Here is a 16,398-nt window from a genome sequence, read left to right on the forward strand (position 1 = left end):
AGAATTTTTTTAATCCTTTCACAATCTTCTTGCACGTTTTTTAACTAAATTAATATGGCACGAATGAACCGCCCAGCTCCTGTGGAAATCACCTACAAGAACATGAGATTTCTTATCACACACAATCCAACCAATGCAACCTTAAACAAATTTATAGAGGTAAGATCTGTTGGACGGAATGCTTATTTACAATACATGTAATGCTTACACTAGTTCATATTTAATAGTAATCTGTTTTAACCAATCAAACTTAACTCTTAATTACTCTTCATATTGCTTTAAGACTTAATAGAGCAGTTTTCAACCTTGGTTTGGGGGGGTATGTCTGCAGACTATGTCTAAGATTTCCAAAGGGGTCTGCATCTCTATTCAAAATTTTTGGGGGTCCTCAAATGGAAAAAAGGTTGAAAACCACTGACATAGAAACTTTTCAAGCAATGAGGCATGCTTTACAGAGTTCCAAATTATAAATATGGAGATCATTCCTCATCCATTTTTGAAGTGAAACATAGTGATGCTGTCATCAACAAACACTTGCAGAACAGACAGGAAGCAGAGAATGTGATCTAACTGAAGCAATGCAGAACCCAGACTGTGTCTTGGTTATCTCCTCCTTGTTTGAAAAAGTTGTTAATGAGTGGTCAGTAAGGGCACTAGCTTTGTCTCATTTTAAGCAGCACAGTTCTTCACTGCCACTGATTCAATAATGATATTGAGGGAGAAGTGCCACATACCATAGCTTCTGAAGTACTTGGGTTTTCCCATGGAAGTCTGGCCCTGCATAAGTAACAGCACAGCCCAGGACAATGTGGTTGCAAGCTGTACTGTATATGCACTTTCTATACAATTAATGGTGTCTTCCTTCCAAAGGGTCAAAGTCACATGGTTTCAATTCAGTTCAAAGTGTGGTAGGTATTTGTCTTCGCTTTACATTTGTGGGAAAGAGGACACAGTTTGTCTTGCTGATCATGCAAGAAATTTTTGGCAGACGTATGTAACCGAGATCGGATTCCCATTCCTGTGCTTTAATCACTGAATAAGATCCTGAGTATATAAGAGAAACAATCTTAACAGGCAAGCAACATCAGTGCTTCATTCATATCTACTATGAAGCTAAGGCTCTTTTACTAATTTGCTCATTATCTTAGCTTTCATCATGGAATACTAGTTCAGGATTATTCATGAGTCCCTTAATTTTGTAGTACAGCAGTGTTCAAAAGTCTCAGTCATACTAGGCACTATACAAACAAAGGAATAGACAAGTTCCTTCCACCAAAGAGCTTACTGTTTAAAGACAGATGAATGTAAGAAACAGTAGGTGGGATGGAAGAAGAGGTAACATAATATGGAGTTACACAGGCTGACAATGTGTGCACCTCAGTTATTCCAAATCACTTAATGTTTAGCTATCACTTAAGCATTCCATAGAAAACCATCTCTCCTAGTGTTTTCTTCACATTAGTTTCCTTTGTACTGAACATAGTAACCAGGGGATGTTGAAGCTAGTTAGATGAAGACTATTTTCCTATCTGCAGTTGTAGTTTTTGCTACCCAGGGAGTGATTTATAGAACAGAGTCAGCTGAAGATGTATTAGTGAAACTTAACAAAGAAAAAGCTATCATAAAGCAATACAAGATAAAGCTTCCATAATGACCAGTTACAAACAGAAGCTTACTTTAGCTAAAGACAACTAAAATGCTGAAAGGCTAACTACAGCTTCCTGAGTAATAAAAACCCAGAGATGGAGGTACTTGCATTTGATTAAAACATTAGGGCGGGGAACCCTAAAACTACTTTAAAAATAATAACAGCAATTCTCATTCAATGGCATCATATAGATTTATTTTTGCATCTGTTTTTAGCATAGCTCCTAACATACCATAAAGAATAAATATGACTAGAGTAATTTAACTCTTTACCTTTTGACAGTCTGGAAGCATTCACTGTAGATTATTACTGACTTGATAATCAGTGAGAACTAACTTTACACTGAATGCTTCTGGCAGTAAGCAAGCAGCACTCCTGCAGTGACCAGCTGGGAGTAACATTAATGTCAGTGCTCATTCTTTTGTGCTAAAATAATTGGTTCTGCAGTAATATGCTCGCTTTACAGATTGGATACTGAGTCAAAAAATTAAGTGATTTGCCCAAAGCGTCACAGGAAGAAGCATATCAGTGTTTCCCATATTGTCTTAAAACTAACTACGGAAATGCCAGTTGAGATTTTAAGTATATGTTGCTTAAAATTTAAACTAATCTGGTTTAGACTGTAAACTCTTCACAGGTGGGACCATCTCTTAATCTGTCCAGTGTCTAGCATAATGGGATACTGATTGGAGCCTCTTCTTATTACTGTAATACACAATTCATTGTTTAGAACTCTGTGCTACCAAAGGTAGAACCAATTTAAGGAACTCGCAAACTTTATGTTTTGAGAATTTTTTTTAAGGATCAGCATCTGATGCTGATTTACAATGAGGTAAACAAAATAACAAGAGCTACACTTTAAACATTATTTACCAAATGGAAGACAGTTGGGGGGTGGGTAGAGGGGAATCTTATTGAAACTTCCAAAAGATGTTAATACTGTTAAAGTACAAAAAATACTTTGGCTTTGCCTTACTGAGAGAGTCACGTCAGCTGATTGTAAAACAAGGTAATTTTTTCCTTGTTAGGAACTTAAGAAGTATGGCGTTACCACAGTAGTAAGAGTATGTGAAGCCACGTATGACACCGCACCAGTGGAAAAAGAAGGCATTCAGGTTTTGGTGAGTGGCTTAAAAAGACCCACTTTAAGGCTTTATCAGACATGTAACATTCACAAGCTCTTAATGTCTACTGCAAGTTCATGAATGACCTAAACTCTCTTTAATTTTAAGATTTCTCATGGAGCTTCCTTACTTTAACTTTTTTTGACGGGGGGAGAAGAAAAACCTAGCACTTAAATTAAGAGTTGAAAGGTGAGACTTATCACTTAAAAGCCCAAATCATCCTGAGTAGCTGTACTTGGTAGGTGGAGATGGCACTTAATAAACATAGAACAATATAATGTGCCTATGCTAAGGAATTTACAATCTGCAGGCTATGCTAGAGAAACTCTGGAATAATTATCCACTTGGTAACACTATTTCAGCTAAGTTGGTGTGAGCAACGTTAAGTGCTTAGGGTGGACAGATAACCAGTGTGAACTGTAGTATAGTGCTCTGTCCCTTCCCAAAAGTTGGCTTATAAACACAGGAAATTCAAGGCTTGTTTAGCTTTTTTTTTGCATTTAAAGCTTATTAATAGGAATATCATACTTATCTAGGGGCTGAATTTGGTCTAATGTCTTTGGGGCAAAGGTAAGTGGAAGTAGAGGGTCCCCTAACATTGGAACTGATATGGTTCTGCCACGAAAACAGGAGAGGGCAGAATTTGGGGAGCCACACCCAGCCAAAATTTCCCGCAATTGCTCACACGGGTTCAGCTCCCTAGCAGTTCAGTGGTGGAGAGTGCTAATGTAGACAAGGCACTGGCACCTGCCTCAGTGCCAAGTATAGAACTGTTAAGACCTGTCTGAGCATGGTTAGATGATAGTGTCGAACTCTGGAGACTTCCTGAAGTCTTTTCTACACCAGCCCTTCCACTGTTCCGTGGGTTCTTAACGTGGTGACATGAACAGATGCTGGGGACAAGATGGTCAAGACCTTGCATATGGCTAAATGGGAGATGAGTTCTGGTTGGATATTCATTACAAAGGTGGCAGGGGTATGTCTCTGTAAAAAGTTAAAAACCATTGTTGCTACTGCAGGCACTGAACTGACTGTAGCAATGATGAAAATTTGAGACCAAAAAGGCTAGCACAGATGTCTGCTCCAGGAGTGCAAAGGTGCCAGAAGGCAACCTTATCTTCATGTTGAGAATTCCCCTACTGTGGAGCAGCCTTGGATTTCTACGCAGTGGAAACACTGAATATTTGGCCACACATCCCTCTTACCCTCTGTTCAGATTGCTACAATGCTCTGCCTGTTCTCAGCTGGTGAGTGGGGTGGTTGTTACCAGCTGGTGTAGTTCAGAGCAACCCCACATATCGCTCTAAATTGCTTCAGTGTGAGTTTGGGGCACAGCAGAGAATGGCTCAGTACAGTGATGGGCCATATGAAGCATTGCTGTGCAAACAATAATACTGTAGACTTCAAAATGGGATGTATCTTATTACATATGTATGCATATTGAAAAGCCTATTTTTCTTTATTGCTTATGCTAAGCTAGCAGCACTGTTTTATCCCTCTTTGCATCTGATTTTGTACACTCTTGAAACTATGTACAAATCTCAAAGTTGGAGAGCGGAGTAGCTAGTCAGCTACCTTAATTTTGAAAAGTGAATATACACTTTAGTTATTAAAAGCAGATAGTTCAGAAAACTTTAAATACATATCCACTGAAGCTAGTTTACTGTTGGTATTGTATTGCCAACTTGTCAAGAACTGACCCTGGGGTATTATCCACTAAAATGAGATTTCCCAAAAAGGGGGAGATATGGTGTATGTTACAAGATATTTAACATGCATGAAACTTTTTTATTGTATTCCAGGAACCAACATAAGTAAACATAGAATAAAGAGACTTGTATTTGACAGAGATGTCAGTCTTTAATTGAATGAACTACCTCCTAATACAAATCATACCTTTCAGCTATATTTCATTAAGTCTAATGACAGGAACTTTAGTCTAAGGGGTTATATTGAGGGATGGATTGACAATTGAGGAAACCACTTTACTTTCTCATAGTGGTTAATGTTCCCAGCTATAGTAGAATCTGATTCTTTATATGGAAGAAATTTGCCTTTCATTCTAGGATTGGCCCTTTGATGATGGTGCTCCCCCATCCAACCAGATTGTTGATGATTGGCTAAACCTCCTGAAAGTTAAATTCCGTGAAGAACCTGGTTGTTGTATTGCTGTACACTGTGTTGCTGGTCTTGGGAGGTAAGTGAAACTTTAAAACAATTTGGAACAGACATAGCTAAGGCTTTTTCAGTTCTTTGGCATGCATGTTTCTTTGTAGAAATATAAGAAGTCCTAAGCAGTCAAGCCTCAGAATTTACTTGGAATTTATAGGCTGGGAGATGGAGATTAGTTCTCATGTTTATACAAACCCTTATTCTGGATTACGGTAGGATGTGAATTTTAAAGCAGAATAGCTATTCTAGAATAACACCATGGTAGGCAAGCCCTAAACCTAGTAGATAGTGTGAAAATACCTGTGCTTTCATGCTTTTTCAACTGTTTCTTGATACTTAAAGGAATAGAACAGCAGTATGCTCTAAATTTAACCTTGTTTATCAACTTTTTTTTTTCTTTAATATATAAACTTGCTACTAGAGCTGGTCAAATAGCAGAAATTTTTTTAATGTATTTAGTCTATTTGCTGAATAGTACTTGACCAGCATATAGAACTGGTCAAATAGTACAAAAAAGCTTGTTGAATAATTTATTCAGAAAATACCAGTGAAAATTATTGAATATATTAATAGTATTATTTGACTAGTTCAACTAGCTACATCTCTTGCTCTTGTCATTTCCTTTCTGGCTCTTTAATGACCTTAAGGTATCTGAGTTGTTCCCAGTGTCACACCTTTTTTGTTATCTTTTTCCATTCCTCCTGTTTGGAAATATTGCCAGAATCCTAGTAGCTAGAGGACTTATAACTATAGCCACAGATGGATGTGGGATAGTGAGAAGGAGGGTGATGGCACTGTCCAGAGATAACATTTGGTGAGAATCAAGCACCTGCCTACCGGTAGCTGGGAAAGAGTGTAAGTGTTGAGATTTTTTTTGTCTCAGAGCTCAGTCCCTAGATCCTTTTTGGGGACTCTATCTTATTCCTACTAGTCATGGGCTATCATATAAATGATTAAATTTCAAGACTTTCTTCTCTGGCCTACTGGAAGGGATACCTTTTCCCCTTTCCTTTCCCACTCCAGAGCTTCCTGGTTGTGTGTGTCTACTACTCAAGTTTTCTGACTGCTGTGAGGGAGTGTCTCTGGTGCTCTACTCCTCCTGTGTAGGCCTTTGAGTTTTAAGTCTTCCTGGGTGACTAGCTCCCATGTGTGTTTGCTGCTTTTAGCTTTCCGAAACAATAGTAGAGTGAAATGGACCTAATTCTTGTCAGCTTCAGTTACTGCCTAGTATTTTGAATAACAGTGAAAACGGATAAGACTAGTCAGTTTTTCTTTCTGCTGCCCAAGATAGTATCCAGCATCAGCAAGCATTGGAGCTGTCTGCAGTGTGGAGAATTCTATTTCTCTTTGAAGGCTTATTTCAGTTGTAAGTTAGACATTATTTTTTAATTGAGCTCATATTCTGCAGAAGTTAACAGCAATTGCTCATAAATCTTTGACATGTAAGTTGACTTTCAAACCTTGACAGCAATACCAAATATTAGTTGTTTGACTTCACTACTTAAGATTCAACTTCTTGGATACAAAAGTGACTTCTTGGCCATAATTACATATTCCATTATAAATTTGTATTTTTGAGTGTTTAACTGTGAAAACATTTCACTTTGGACTGAAATATCTCGTACTTCTCAACCTGAAGAACACTTTGGCAAGTTGGGAAAAATTGTCTCTTGTTTAAAGATATTCGGGAATAAATAATTTGACTTTCACCGGTTAAGACTTCTCAGGTATTCTCTATATTCCACCTTGCAGCTGCTTTTAAAAATTTGCTTTAGAGCATAGATTTCATTGAGAAGAATTACCTCCAACTAAATTTTAAGTTTTGTTTCTAAATAGTTGTGATCATTACAACTGTTAGACAAAACTGAGTTGGGAAATGGGTTGAAAGTGTCAGTTAGTCAGTGAAGACTCACATGAGGAAAACATGGTCTCCAAAGAGATTTCTTGCAAAAATTGCAGAGTCTGAAAATGAACACATAAAAATGTAGCTACTTTATTCCTGCCATAGTCCTTCATCTCCTGAAATATCATTTTTGGTCAATCTCGTTAACATATTGCTTCTCCTAATTTCTTAGAGTAGTTTCAAAAACAATTGGTATACTGTGTCATAATCAAGAAGACACAAATGACTTAAATCCATATAGAAGAGCCATTTTATATGCTTTGAAAAGGAACTGCTGAGGTTTAAAATTTAACTCTTTTGCCATGTACATTTTAAAGATTTCTCTTGTTCTTCCAGAGCTCCAGTGTTAGTTGCCCTTGCACTGATTGAATGTGGAATGAAGTATGAAGATGCAGTGCAGTTTATAAGGCAGTAAGTATTAAACTAGTGTCTGCTTATTTTTTTAAGGCTAAAGTAGATAGTGAGGAGAGACTGATCTATCAAACATAACCCATATACACAATGCCCTTGAGTAGGAATCTGGACAATAAAGAGAATATGGTGCTATTAAACTTGTTTTTGAGATTTAAACATACAGTACATTTTATTTCCTAAGTAATATTGGAAAAACCAATTAAAGGTTTTGAATCAGTGACATTAAACCCGTGGCCCATAGGCCAGATCCCACCCACTTGATGTATTTACATGAGCCATATGAAATGTTAACTTTGGCTTCAGGCTCTCAGTTTTTAAACTTTTTAGCCTTCATAATTGCAAAGATAAGCTTCCAAACAGAACACCTTTAATACATCCTTTTCCTTAGTCATATCTGCAGAGTGGCAGGTATGCAAGAGAAATAATACACTTGGAACTCAGGTTGAATCTGTAGTACTGATAGCTGGAAACAATTCCTCTTGAATTGTAAATCTCATTTTCATAACCGTGTTCAAGAGTAAATATGGATACATGATTTCACTTACCAATTTTCTGATCTTAACTACACTTGAGAGATGCTGCCACAGTTCAGTCTAGTTTTGAATTGGTTTTGTTTAACACTCTGACAGCTTAATGTTTGTAAGCTTAATTTGAGTCTGTCTTGTGTCCATTTTCACAAACTTCCCGGTTTGTACTCACCTAAAACAAAACAGAATACTACTGGTATACCACCACCTCCAGCAAAAAGCTGTATAGGTCAGCCTTAAACCATGCTATGAAGGTTGACAAAGTTGGGTTCCAAATAACCATATGTTCAAAATTCTTAAAAAGGCCACATGTGTGGCAACTTTTTTGTAGGGTTGCATAAATGGAATGTGCTCTTATCACTACCACCAGCTTCTGGTTCAAATGCAATACACTTTTTCCAAAGTAGAGGAATTTTTCCAACGACTTAGTGTTTTGAATGAATTTATCAATGAGGTATTAAGCAAGTGTAGTTAACATTCTTTTAGTACAAAAGAACAGCTTTGACAGTGCCTACAACTACATGAAACTTTTCTCCTGAGGGTTTCCCAAGATGCAGGAGAATGCTCAGTGTGCCTAAGCCTTGCCTTAGAGTACATCCGCTGAAGCACCAAATTCTGAATGCCATCTGAAAAGGAGATTACAATATGGTTTACATAAGCTCAAAAAACTACAGTGACTGCAACTTGGTACTTCAAAAGAAACAAAAAAACCCTTGCTCTGGTTACCATGCCATTAACTATTGTTTGCCCTCAACTGTCTTAAAGAATGGGGATTTTTAATGATTTTTTTTTCCCCATGAAGATTGTTATTTCAGTATAGGGTGACCAGATGTCCCGATTTTATAGGAACAGTCCCAATATTTGAGGCTTTCTCTTATATAGGCACCTATTACCCCCCACCCTCTGTCCCAATTTTTCACACTTGTTATCTGGTCAGCCTATTTCAGGAAGTATATTTTATTTCAGAAAGTGACCTTGTTTTATTTCTAAAGATGATCTTCTAACAACTATCTCTGTCATTTAGGAAGCGACGTGGAGCCTTTAATAGCAAGCAACTTCTGTATTTGGAGAAATATCGTCCTAAAATGCGCCTGCGTTTTAAAGACTCCAATGGTCACCGAAACAACTGTTGTATCCAGTAAAGCCAGGCTGCCTTGGAGCTGCTGCTTTGGAGCTAGAGGATGGAAACTAGAATTAGGCAAACTACATGCAGAAAGACATGTAGGGCTGATAAATAGTCTAAATGAAGCTTCTTTAGGAGTCTTTATAGGTTAAAAATATGGCAGAAATGCAACTTGTCTGTGTAGGTTAATATCCACCTGTTTGGAGAACTAGTAAATGTTTTGCTGTATGCTGTCTTTGAAATGTCTCCTTGGTCATAATTTGTATCAACTGAATTATCTTTGAATCATGTAGCTGAGTCTTATTAATCTATTTCCCAATAATAAAATCTGTCTTGGTGTGAAGTGTAGAGAGTTTAGGTGCCAAAAAACCCAGCACAATATCTATATTTTTTTCTCTACATTACAGTGTGGTTCTTGTGATGCATGAACTACAACTATCTGGACCTTACATTGTCCTTTTTCCTACAATCATTTCAATATTGAGGATAGGGCCTATATGGTAATCTGCTTGCTCTCACTGTATGTTTGTCTCCCACAATCACACTAGAATATCAGGATTTGCACAATCTTTGATTTTTACTAAGACTTACAATGACTTTTTTGGTGTCTTTCAGTAACCCTTTCCTTCCATTATCTAAACCTCTGCATTTTACAAATAAATCAATTCTCTGGTTACTCGTGTAGAAAATAATTCTTTACATTGTACAGAAGCACACAGTCTTTAATGTCTCCTGACAAAAAGCCTTACATTTTAAATCAATCTTGGCACTTCATGTGCAACTTAACAGAGGGCCTGAAAAGGATGGGAGGGGCTATTTAATATTTCTAGTAAAATGTTGCCTTTGTCTTGTGCAGGAAGTATAGAATATGCCCTTTACTTTAGTAAATATTTTTTTAAAATGTAGAAATGCTTAGTTATTGTAGCTAAAACAATTCTTAATCATAAAATTTCTGAAGATCTTGTAATTTCTTTTACTGTACCTCTTGAAAGTTGTTTACCAACTATTGCTTTGTTGAAAGTGTGATTATTTTTGTTTTGTTTTCCCCTTGAGTTTCTGCTATCAACTGGGCAGACCTGTAATATTTTGTATGCCTTTTGAGCTGCGTAACTTAATATTTGGATACTTGATAATTTGTTTTATTATGTAATTGATAAAATGGTGGTGTGTACTAATGTTAGTTCAACCATATATTTATACTGTCTTGGGAATGTGTGGTTATAGTTCTGTGGGAGAAATAATTTTGCCAGTGTTCACCAGCTTGTAAAATCTAGTGCGAGAGCTTAAACATCTAAATAAATACTGAAATGCACTTAGTGAGTCTGCTGAAATATTTATAGAGGCTTTTAAGACTTACGTGTTTACTCAATCAGAAATCCTAAATATGGATTTAGGAGCTTAACTTTAGGCATCCATTTGTTTATCTTGACCCAAGTGTTCTCACTTCTGTAAGAAGATAAAAAAAATTAATAAATGTATACCACACATTCATACAAAATAGCTGCCACTGACACTCAATTAAAATATCAGAGGGGTAGCCATGTTAGTCTGGATCTGTAAAAAAGCGATAGAGTCCTGTGGCACCTTATAGACTAACAGACGTATTGGAGCATAAGCTTTTGTGGGTGAATACCCACTTCGTCTGTGGGTACTCACCCGCGAAAGCTTATGCTCCAATACGTCTGTAAGCCTATAACAAGGGTCGGCAACGTTTGGCACGCGGCTCGCCAGGGTAAGCACCTGTTCGCCGTCCCGGGCCAATAGGGGCGGCGGGAAGCTGCAGCCAGCACATCACTCGCCCACGCCGCTTTTCACCACCCCCATTGGCCCGGGACGGCGAACCGCAGCCAGTGGGGGCCGCGATTGGCCGAACCTGCCGCCTCAGCAGGTAAATAAACTGGCCTGGCCTGCCAGGGTGCTTACCCTGGCAAGCCGCGTGCCAAACGTTGCCGACCCCTGGTCTATAAGGTGCCACAGGACTCTTTGTCAATTAAAATACTTGCCCTTAGGAAGCAATCAAGTTTGAAGTAGCTTCTTTAATGTTAAATTAGAGCTCATGTCGCAAAGATGACTGCAAATGTAAAGGAACACTACATGGCTCTGTATAACGACACTTGGTTCCCTTGAGACTGGAAAAATGTGTATCAAAGAATTGTAAAAGAATAATCTGAAACAATTCTACATTGACACGGTTGGCACTGTGCCCCAAATAATGTACCCCAAAAATATTTAGGAACTGAAACCAGCTTAAACGTAGGTTTCCAAAATGAGTGTGGTGATGTAGATAGCATACTGATGAGAAGCTGGAAGCTCTTACCAGTAATAAATTTTGGGCACCTGAGTTAGTCTCTGACAGTAGCCTTGGATGTATGTCCCCATTTCTCCCTGTTGGCTTAAAAAAAAAAAAGTGCGTTATTTATTTTTGCATGCATTACTTCTGCTGCACAATTAAAGCACTGATCAAATTTGGTATGTATTCTGCATTTTAATAAAGGAAGAAAATCAGAACATTTAGATGTACATAAAATGGGTGTCTCAGCAATTTCTTACCTATTCTTGCCATGCTACAGCGACCTCTGAAAGATTTCTTTGAGGAAGAGGTTAGTCCCTATATAACCAGAGTAGTTAACACAGAATAACTTTAAGAAAATAGAAAATTAACTGAGTTCTAAAGAATACCATATATTCTCGTTCATAAGCCGAATACGAACACTAGGATTACCATTCGTCCAGTTTCCCCCGGACATGTCCGGCTTTTTAAGCTAAAAATAGCGTCTGGGGGAATTTGTAAATGTCCGGACTTCCCCTCCGCCCCCACCCCCCAAGCAGAGCGCGCGTGGCTAACAGGGCAGCCGGCCGGCTGGTGCCATTTACGTGGGGCTCCGACAGCCAGAGAGAGCCCCTCCTCCGCTTCCCCTGCAGCAGAGATCACTCCCTCCCTGCATTCGCAGATCACCTCCAGCAGTCTGGAGCTCCTCCCCCGCTGCTGTCCAGCATGCCGGGACGAAGGCTCAGGCCGTTCCTGAGCAAGTTCACAGAGACGTTAGGCGAAGGCCAACAACAAGGGGGCCAGGGGGTCGGAGAAGGGGCAGGGAGGTTTTGGAGGGGGCAGTCAAGAGATGGGGGGGTCGGGAGTTTGGGGGGGCTTTCTGGGGGGTGGTGTGGATAAGATTTTGGGCAGTCAGGATACAGGTAGGGGGTAGGGTCCTGGGGGGCAGTTAGGGTGGGGGGGTCTTAGGAGGGGGCAGTTAGGGGACAAGGAACAGGTAGGGGGTGGGGTTCTGGAGGGCAGTTAGGAGCAGGGGTCCCAGGAGGGGGCAGTCAGGGGACAAGGAGCGGGGGGGGGGGGGTTGGGAGTTTTGCGTGTGGGGGAGTGGGGAGAGGGATCAGAGCAGTCGGGACAGGGAGCAGAGGGGTTTAGATGGGTTGGGAGTTCTGGGGGGCTGTCAGGTTAGATGGGGCGTGGGAGTCCCAGGGGTCTGTCTGGGGGTGGGGATAAGGTTTGGGGCAGTCAGGGTACAGGTAGGGAGTAGGATCCTAGGGGGCCAGTAAGGATGAGGGGAGGTTCTCAGGAGGGGGCAGTCAGGGGACAAGAGGCAGGGAGGCTTAGGTACGGGGTGGAATCCTGGGGGGCAGTTAGGGGCAGGGGTCCCAGGAGGGGGCAGTCAGGGGACAAGGGGCGGGGGGAGGGTTGGGAGTTCTGAGGGGGGGTGGGAGGGGCAGGGGCGGGGCTAGGGCAGGACGGGGGCGGGGCTCCTCCCGTCCTCTTTTTTGCTTGCTGAAATATGGTAACCCTACCTAACACCCTGCCCCGCCCAATCCCAAATTTCACCAAAATTCTGCCCTGTGATTTCGAGCTCTCTCAGGGAACACTCACAGAAGTTGTTTGTTCCTTTAAAGAGTCAGTAAACAGCAGCACATTAATTTAACTGGGGTTTGATAAATACTTTTATTTCAATCAAAGCACTCAATTGGTTTATAGTAGAGGTAACAAGTTTATTAAATGAAAGGTCATAGGCTTAAGTGATACCAAGGCCTGGTCTACACTAGGCGTTTATGTCGAAGTTAGCGCCGTTAAATCGAATTAACCCTGCACCCGTCCACACTGCGATGCTATTTAGTTCGACATAGAGGTCTCTTTAATTCGACTTCTGTACTCCTCCCCGACGAGGGGAGTAGCGCTAAATTCGACATGGCCATGTCGAATTAGGCTAGGTGTGGATGGAAATCGACGCTAATAGCTCCGGGAGCTATCCCACAGTGCACCACTCTGTTGACGCTCTGGACAGCAGTGCGAGCTCGGATGCTCTGACCAGCCACACAGGAAAAGCCCCGGGAAAATTTGAATTTGAATTCCTTTTCCTGTCTGGCCAGTTTGAATCTCATTTCCTGTCTGGACATCGTGGCGAGCACAGCAGCACTGGCAACGATGCAGAGCTCTCCAGCAGTGATGGCCGTGCAGTCTGGGAATAGAAAGAGAGCCCCAGCATGGACTGATCGTGAAGTCTTGGATCTCATCGCTGTGTGGGGCGATGAGTCCGTGCTTTCCGAGCTGCGATCCAAAAGAAGGAATGCAAAGATCTACGAGAAGATCTCTAAAGACATGGCAGAGAGAGGATACAGCCGGGATGCAACGCAGTGCCGCGTGAAAATCAAGGAGCTGAGACAAGGCTACCAGAAGACCAAAGAGGCAAACGGACGCTCCGGATCCCATCCCCAGACATCCCGTTTCTACGAGGCACTGCATTCCATCCTCGGTGCTGCCGCCACCACTACCCCACCAGTGACCGTGGACTCTGAGGATGGGATACTGTCCACGGCCGGTTCCTCAGACATGTTAGGGGACGGGGAAGATGAGGAAGGAGATGAGGAGGGCGAGGCAGTTGGCAGCTCTCACAACGCTGATTTCCCCGACAGCCAGGATCTCTTCATCACCCTTACAGAGATCCCCTACGAAGCGTCCCCAGCCATTACCCCGGACACAGAATCTGGTGAAGGATCAGCCAGTAAGTGTTGTAAACATCTAAACATTTATTTTTAACAAAACAGGAATATTAACAATTAAAAGAATGGGTTGTTCATGATTAGTGTGCCCTAGGCGCTTAACGGTTTAGTAAGGGGCAGTGCAAGTTTTGAAAAGAAATCTAGCAATGTCCGGTTTTCAGTGATTGTCCTGCACAAGCCGCTCTACTGTGTATTCCCTGCTACTGCAGCTACAGTAAAATGCGGTCTATATGTGCGGGGATAGAGCAGTAATCCTCCTGGGACATCTCGATGAAGCTCTCCTGGAGGTAACTTGAAAGCCGTTGCATGAGGTTCTTGGGGAGAGCGGCCTTATTGGGTCCTCCGAAGTACGACACGTTGCCGCGCCACGAGATTATCAGGTACTCGGGGATCATTGCTCTGCACAGCAGGGCGGCATACGGCCCTGGTCTTTGGAGGCTTTCCCGGAGCATTCTCTCTTTGTCGCTCTCGGAGATCCTCATCAGGGTGATGTCGGCCATGGTGACCTGCTTTTAATTAGGTAGGGGAATGTTAGTGTTGGGACTGCTTTCCCGTTCCTTTACAGAACTGTCACCGCTGGTTTGCAGCCACGCGGTGGAGGCGGGAGAGGGGCAGCCGAAAGGGATCATTCCCGGGGACAGCCGCGAGGGGGTGGGACAGGGGCAGAGTTCCCGCTTGCCGGATTGCTGGCAGCAGGGACTGACATTGATTTAAATGTGAAATGAGGCCAGTGGTAATATAAAAGTTTTAAACTGCCACAAGTGTACGGCTTACCATGTCTGCCTGCAACAGAAATTCCGTTGTGCTGCCTCGCTTCTCAAATGTGCTGTTCAAGACCCCAGGCACAGAATGCGAAGGCCGAGAATTCGACCTTGTGCTGAGTGCGCATGTGAAAGGTGCTGTGCATGGTCTTGTTCACAGAGAAAGACTATGTTCTTTGTTCACAACTACATTTATCTTTCAGAGGAATTCACTCCCTTTTTCCCATTTCCACAGCCCCGTCTGCGACTGTCTCACAACCTAGCCTGGAATCACACTCCCAGAGGCTAGCGCGGATTAGGCGTAGGAAGAAGAGGACACGGGAGGACATGTTCTCTGAGCTTATGGCCTCTTCCCAAGCCCAGGCAGCACAGCAGACCCAGTGGCGGGAGAACTTGACCCGAATGCACCAAGCCAACATGGATCGGGAGGAGAGGTGGCGGCAGGAAGACCAGCAGGCGACTCAAACGCTGCTTGGACTACTGAGGGAGCAAACGGACACGCTCCGGCGCCTTGTGGATGTTCTGCAGGAACGGAGGCAGGAGGACAGAGCCCCGCTGCAGTCCATCTCTAACCGCCCTCCCCCGCCACCAAGTCCCATACCCACCTCACCCAAAGTGCAAAGAAGGAGAGGCGGCAGAGTCCCTGCTAACTCTCACTCCACCCCTGCAGAGAGCTCTAGTAGCAGAAGGCTCTCATTTCCCAAAATTTGAAAAGTTCTTTCCTTCCCGCCTGACACAAGCCCACGTCCAAGTTTCACCTCCCAATGCCATGTGTAGTTGATAATAAAAAATTCGTTTCTGTTAACTACTGTTTCAATCATGTTCTTTTGGAGGAGGAGGGGAAAGGGGGTTGGAAATTGGACAGGACAGTCTCCTTTGGCAGGGTACATAGTCGGGGGCAGGCACAGCAGCAGGGCACATACACAGTGCAGTGATGCAGTGACTAGTTGCCCCGGTTAGTCTGGGAGGTTGTTTTGATGTAATGTTGGGGGGGGTGGGTTGCTCTGTGACTTTGTGGCGGGGGAGGGCAGTTACAGATCTTAAGCGCCGGTCCTTAGACAGGATCACAGAGCCACACAGCATGGGATCTGTAACCGTCCTCCCCCTGCCACAAAGTCAAATAGACCTCCCATACACACAGTCCCGATCAGGAGGGGTGACAGGCTCCGTTGAAACAAGCATCCCACCGCAGCGGAGCCTGTCAATCCTTGAGTTTAGAAGCTGCATTCGCATCACAACACTAGACCCGCCCCGCACCACAGTCTGCGTCCCAGTTTTAAAAAATTCCCGCTAAAACAGTATTAAAGAAAACGGTGTGCTTTAACAAAGTAGAACTATTTTTATTTCGACACGTGTGTTGGAGGGGGGGTGAAGGGGGTATGTAACTGGATAGGATAGTCAACATTACCTGGGTAAAGAAACGGGGGCAGGTTTAGCTTCTCAGTACACAAACTATAAAATCACAGGTTACCCTGCTCACTCAGGAACTTTGCTTTCAAAGCCTCCCGGATGCACAGCGCTTCCCGCTGGTCTCTTCTAATCGCCCGGCTGTCTGGCTGTGAGTAATCACCAGCCAGGCTATTTTCCTCAACCTCCCACCCCGCCAGAAAGGTCTCCCCCTTGCTCTCACAGAGATTGTGGAGCACACAGCAAGCTGCTATAACAATGGGGATATTGGTTTCGCTGAGATCACAGCGAGTCAGTAAGCTTCTCCATCTCCCC

General features: G+C 42.5%; 2 protein-coding genes across 5 annotated transcripts; both read left to right on the top strand.

Annotated features, from left to right (window-relative positions):
* Window positions 1-18: 18 nt before the first annotated feature.
* PTP4A1 (protein tyrosine phosphatase 4A1) lies at window positions 19-10,223 on the top strand. 4 transcript variants are annotated; one of them, XR_010599481.1, is made up of 6 exons: window positions 20-159; window positions 2,677-2,769; window positions 4,839-4,969; window positions 5,666-5,799; window positions 7,184-7,258; window positions 8,813-10,223. XR_010599481.1 is itself a non-coding variant. In XM_024101549.3 (5 exons), exons 1-5 carry the CDS (start codon window positions 55-57, stop codon window positions 8,928-8,930), a joined length of 522 nt encoding a protein of 173 aa, XP_023957317.1. In that variant the 5' UTR covers window positions 20-54; the 3' UTR covers window positions 8,931-10,223. The 4 variants fall into 4 exon arrangements, 3 of the variants coding, with proteins under 3 accessions (XP_005300232.1, XP_023957317.1, XP_042704778.1); XM_024101549.3 differs by lacking the exon at window positions 5,666-5,799; XM_042848844.2 differs by lacking the exon at window positions 5,666-5,799 and having other exon boundaries at window positions 8,817-10,223.
* Window positions 10,224-12,939: 2,716 nt separating this feature from the next.
* LOC135982235 (uncharacterized) lies at window positions 12,940-15,481 on the top strand. Its single transcript, XM_065587928.1, has 2 exons — window positions 12,940-13,917; window positions 14,912-15,481. The coding sequence occupies exons 1-2, from the start codon at window positions 13,341-13,343 to the stop codon at window positions 15,385-15,387; spliced, it is 1,053 nt and encodes a 350-aa protein (XP_065444000.1). The 5' UTR covers window positions 12,940-13,340; the 3' UTR covers window positions 15,388-15,481.
* Window positions 15,482-16,398: the final 917 nt, after the last annotated feature.

The sequence above is a fragment of the Chrysemys picta genome, chromosome 3 (genome assembly GCF_011386835.1).
Source record: "Chrysemys picta bellii isolate R12L10 chromosome 3, ASM1138683v2, whole genome shotgun sequence".
NCBI lineage: Eukaryota > Metazoa > Chordata > Testudines > Emydidae > Chrysemys > Chrysemys picta.

Bases quoted from the DNA above. Each gene is read 5' to 3' on its own strand.
- PTP4A1 (XM_042848844.2), top strand. From the start codon at position 55: ATGGCACGAATGAACCGCCCAGCTCCTGTGGAAATCACCTACAAGAAC. The intron at 160-2,676 runs GTAAGATCTGTT...TTTCCTTGTTAG, and splicing joins CCTTAAACAAATTTATAGAG to GAACTTAAGAAGTATGGCGT. The intron at 4,970-7,183 runs GTAAGTGAAACT...TTGTTCTTCCAG, and splicing joins TGTGTTGCTGGTCTTGGGAG to AGCTCCAGTGTTAGTTGCCC.
- LOC135982235 (XM_065587928.1), top strand. From the start codon at position 13,341: ATGCAGAGCTCTCCAGCAGTGATGGCCGTGCAGTCTGGGAATAGAAAG. The intron at 13,918-14,911 runs GTAAGTGTTGTA...CCATTTCCACAG, and splicing joins ATCTGGTGAAGGATCAGCCA to CCCCGTCTGCGACTGTCTCA.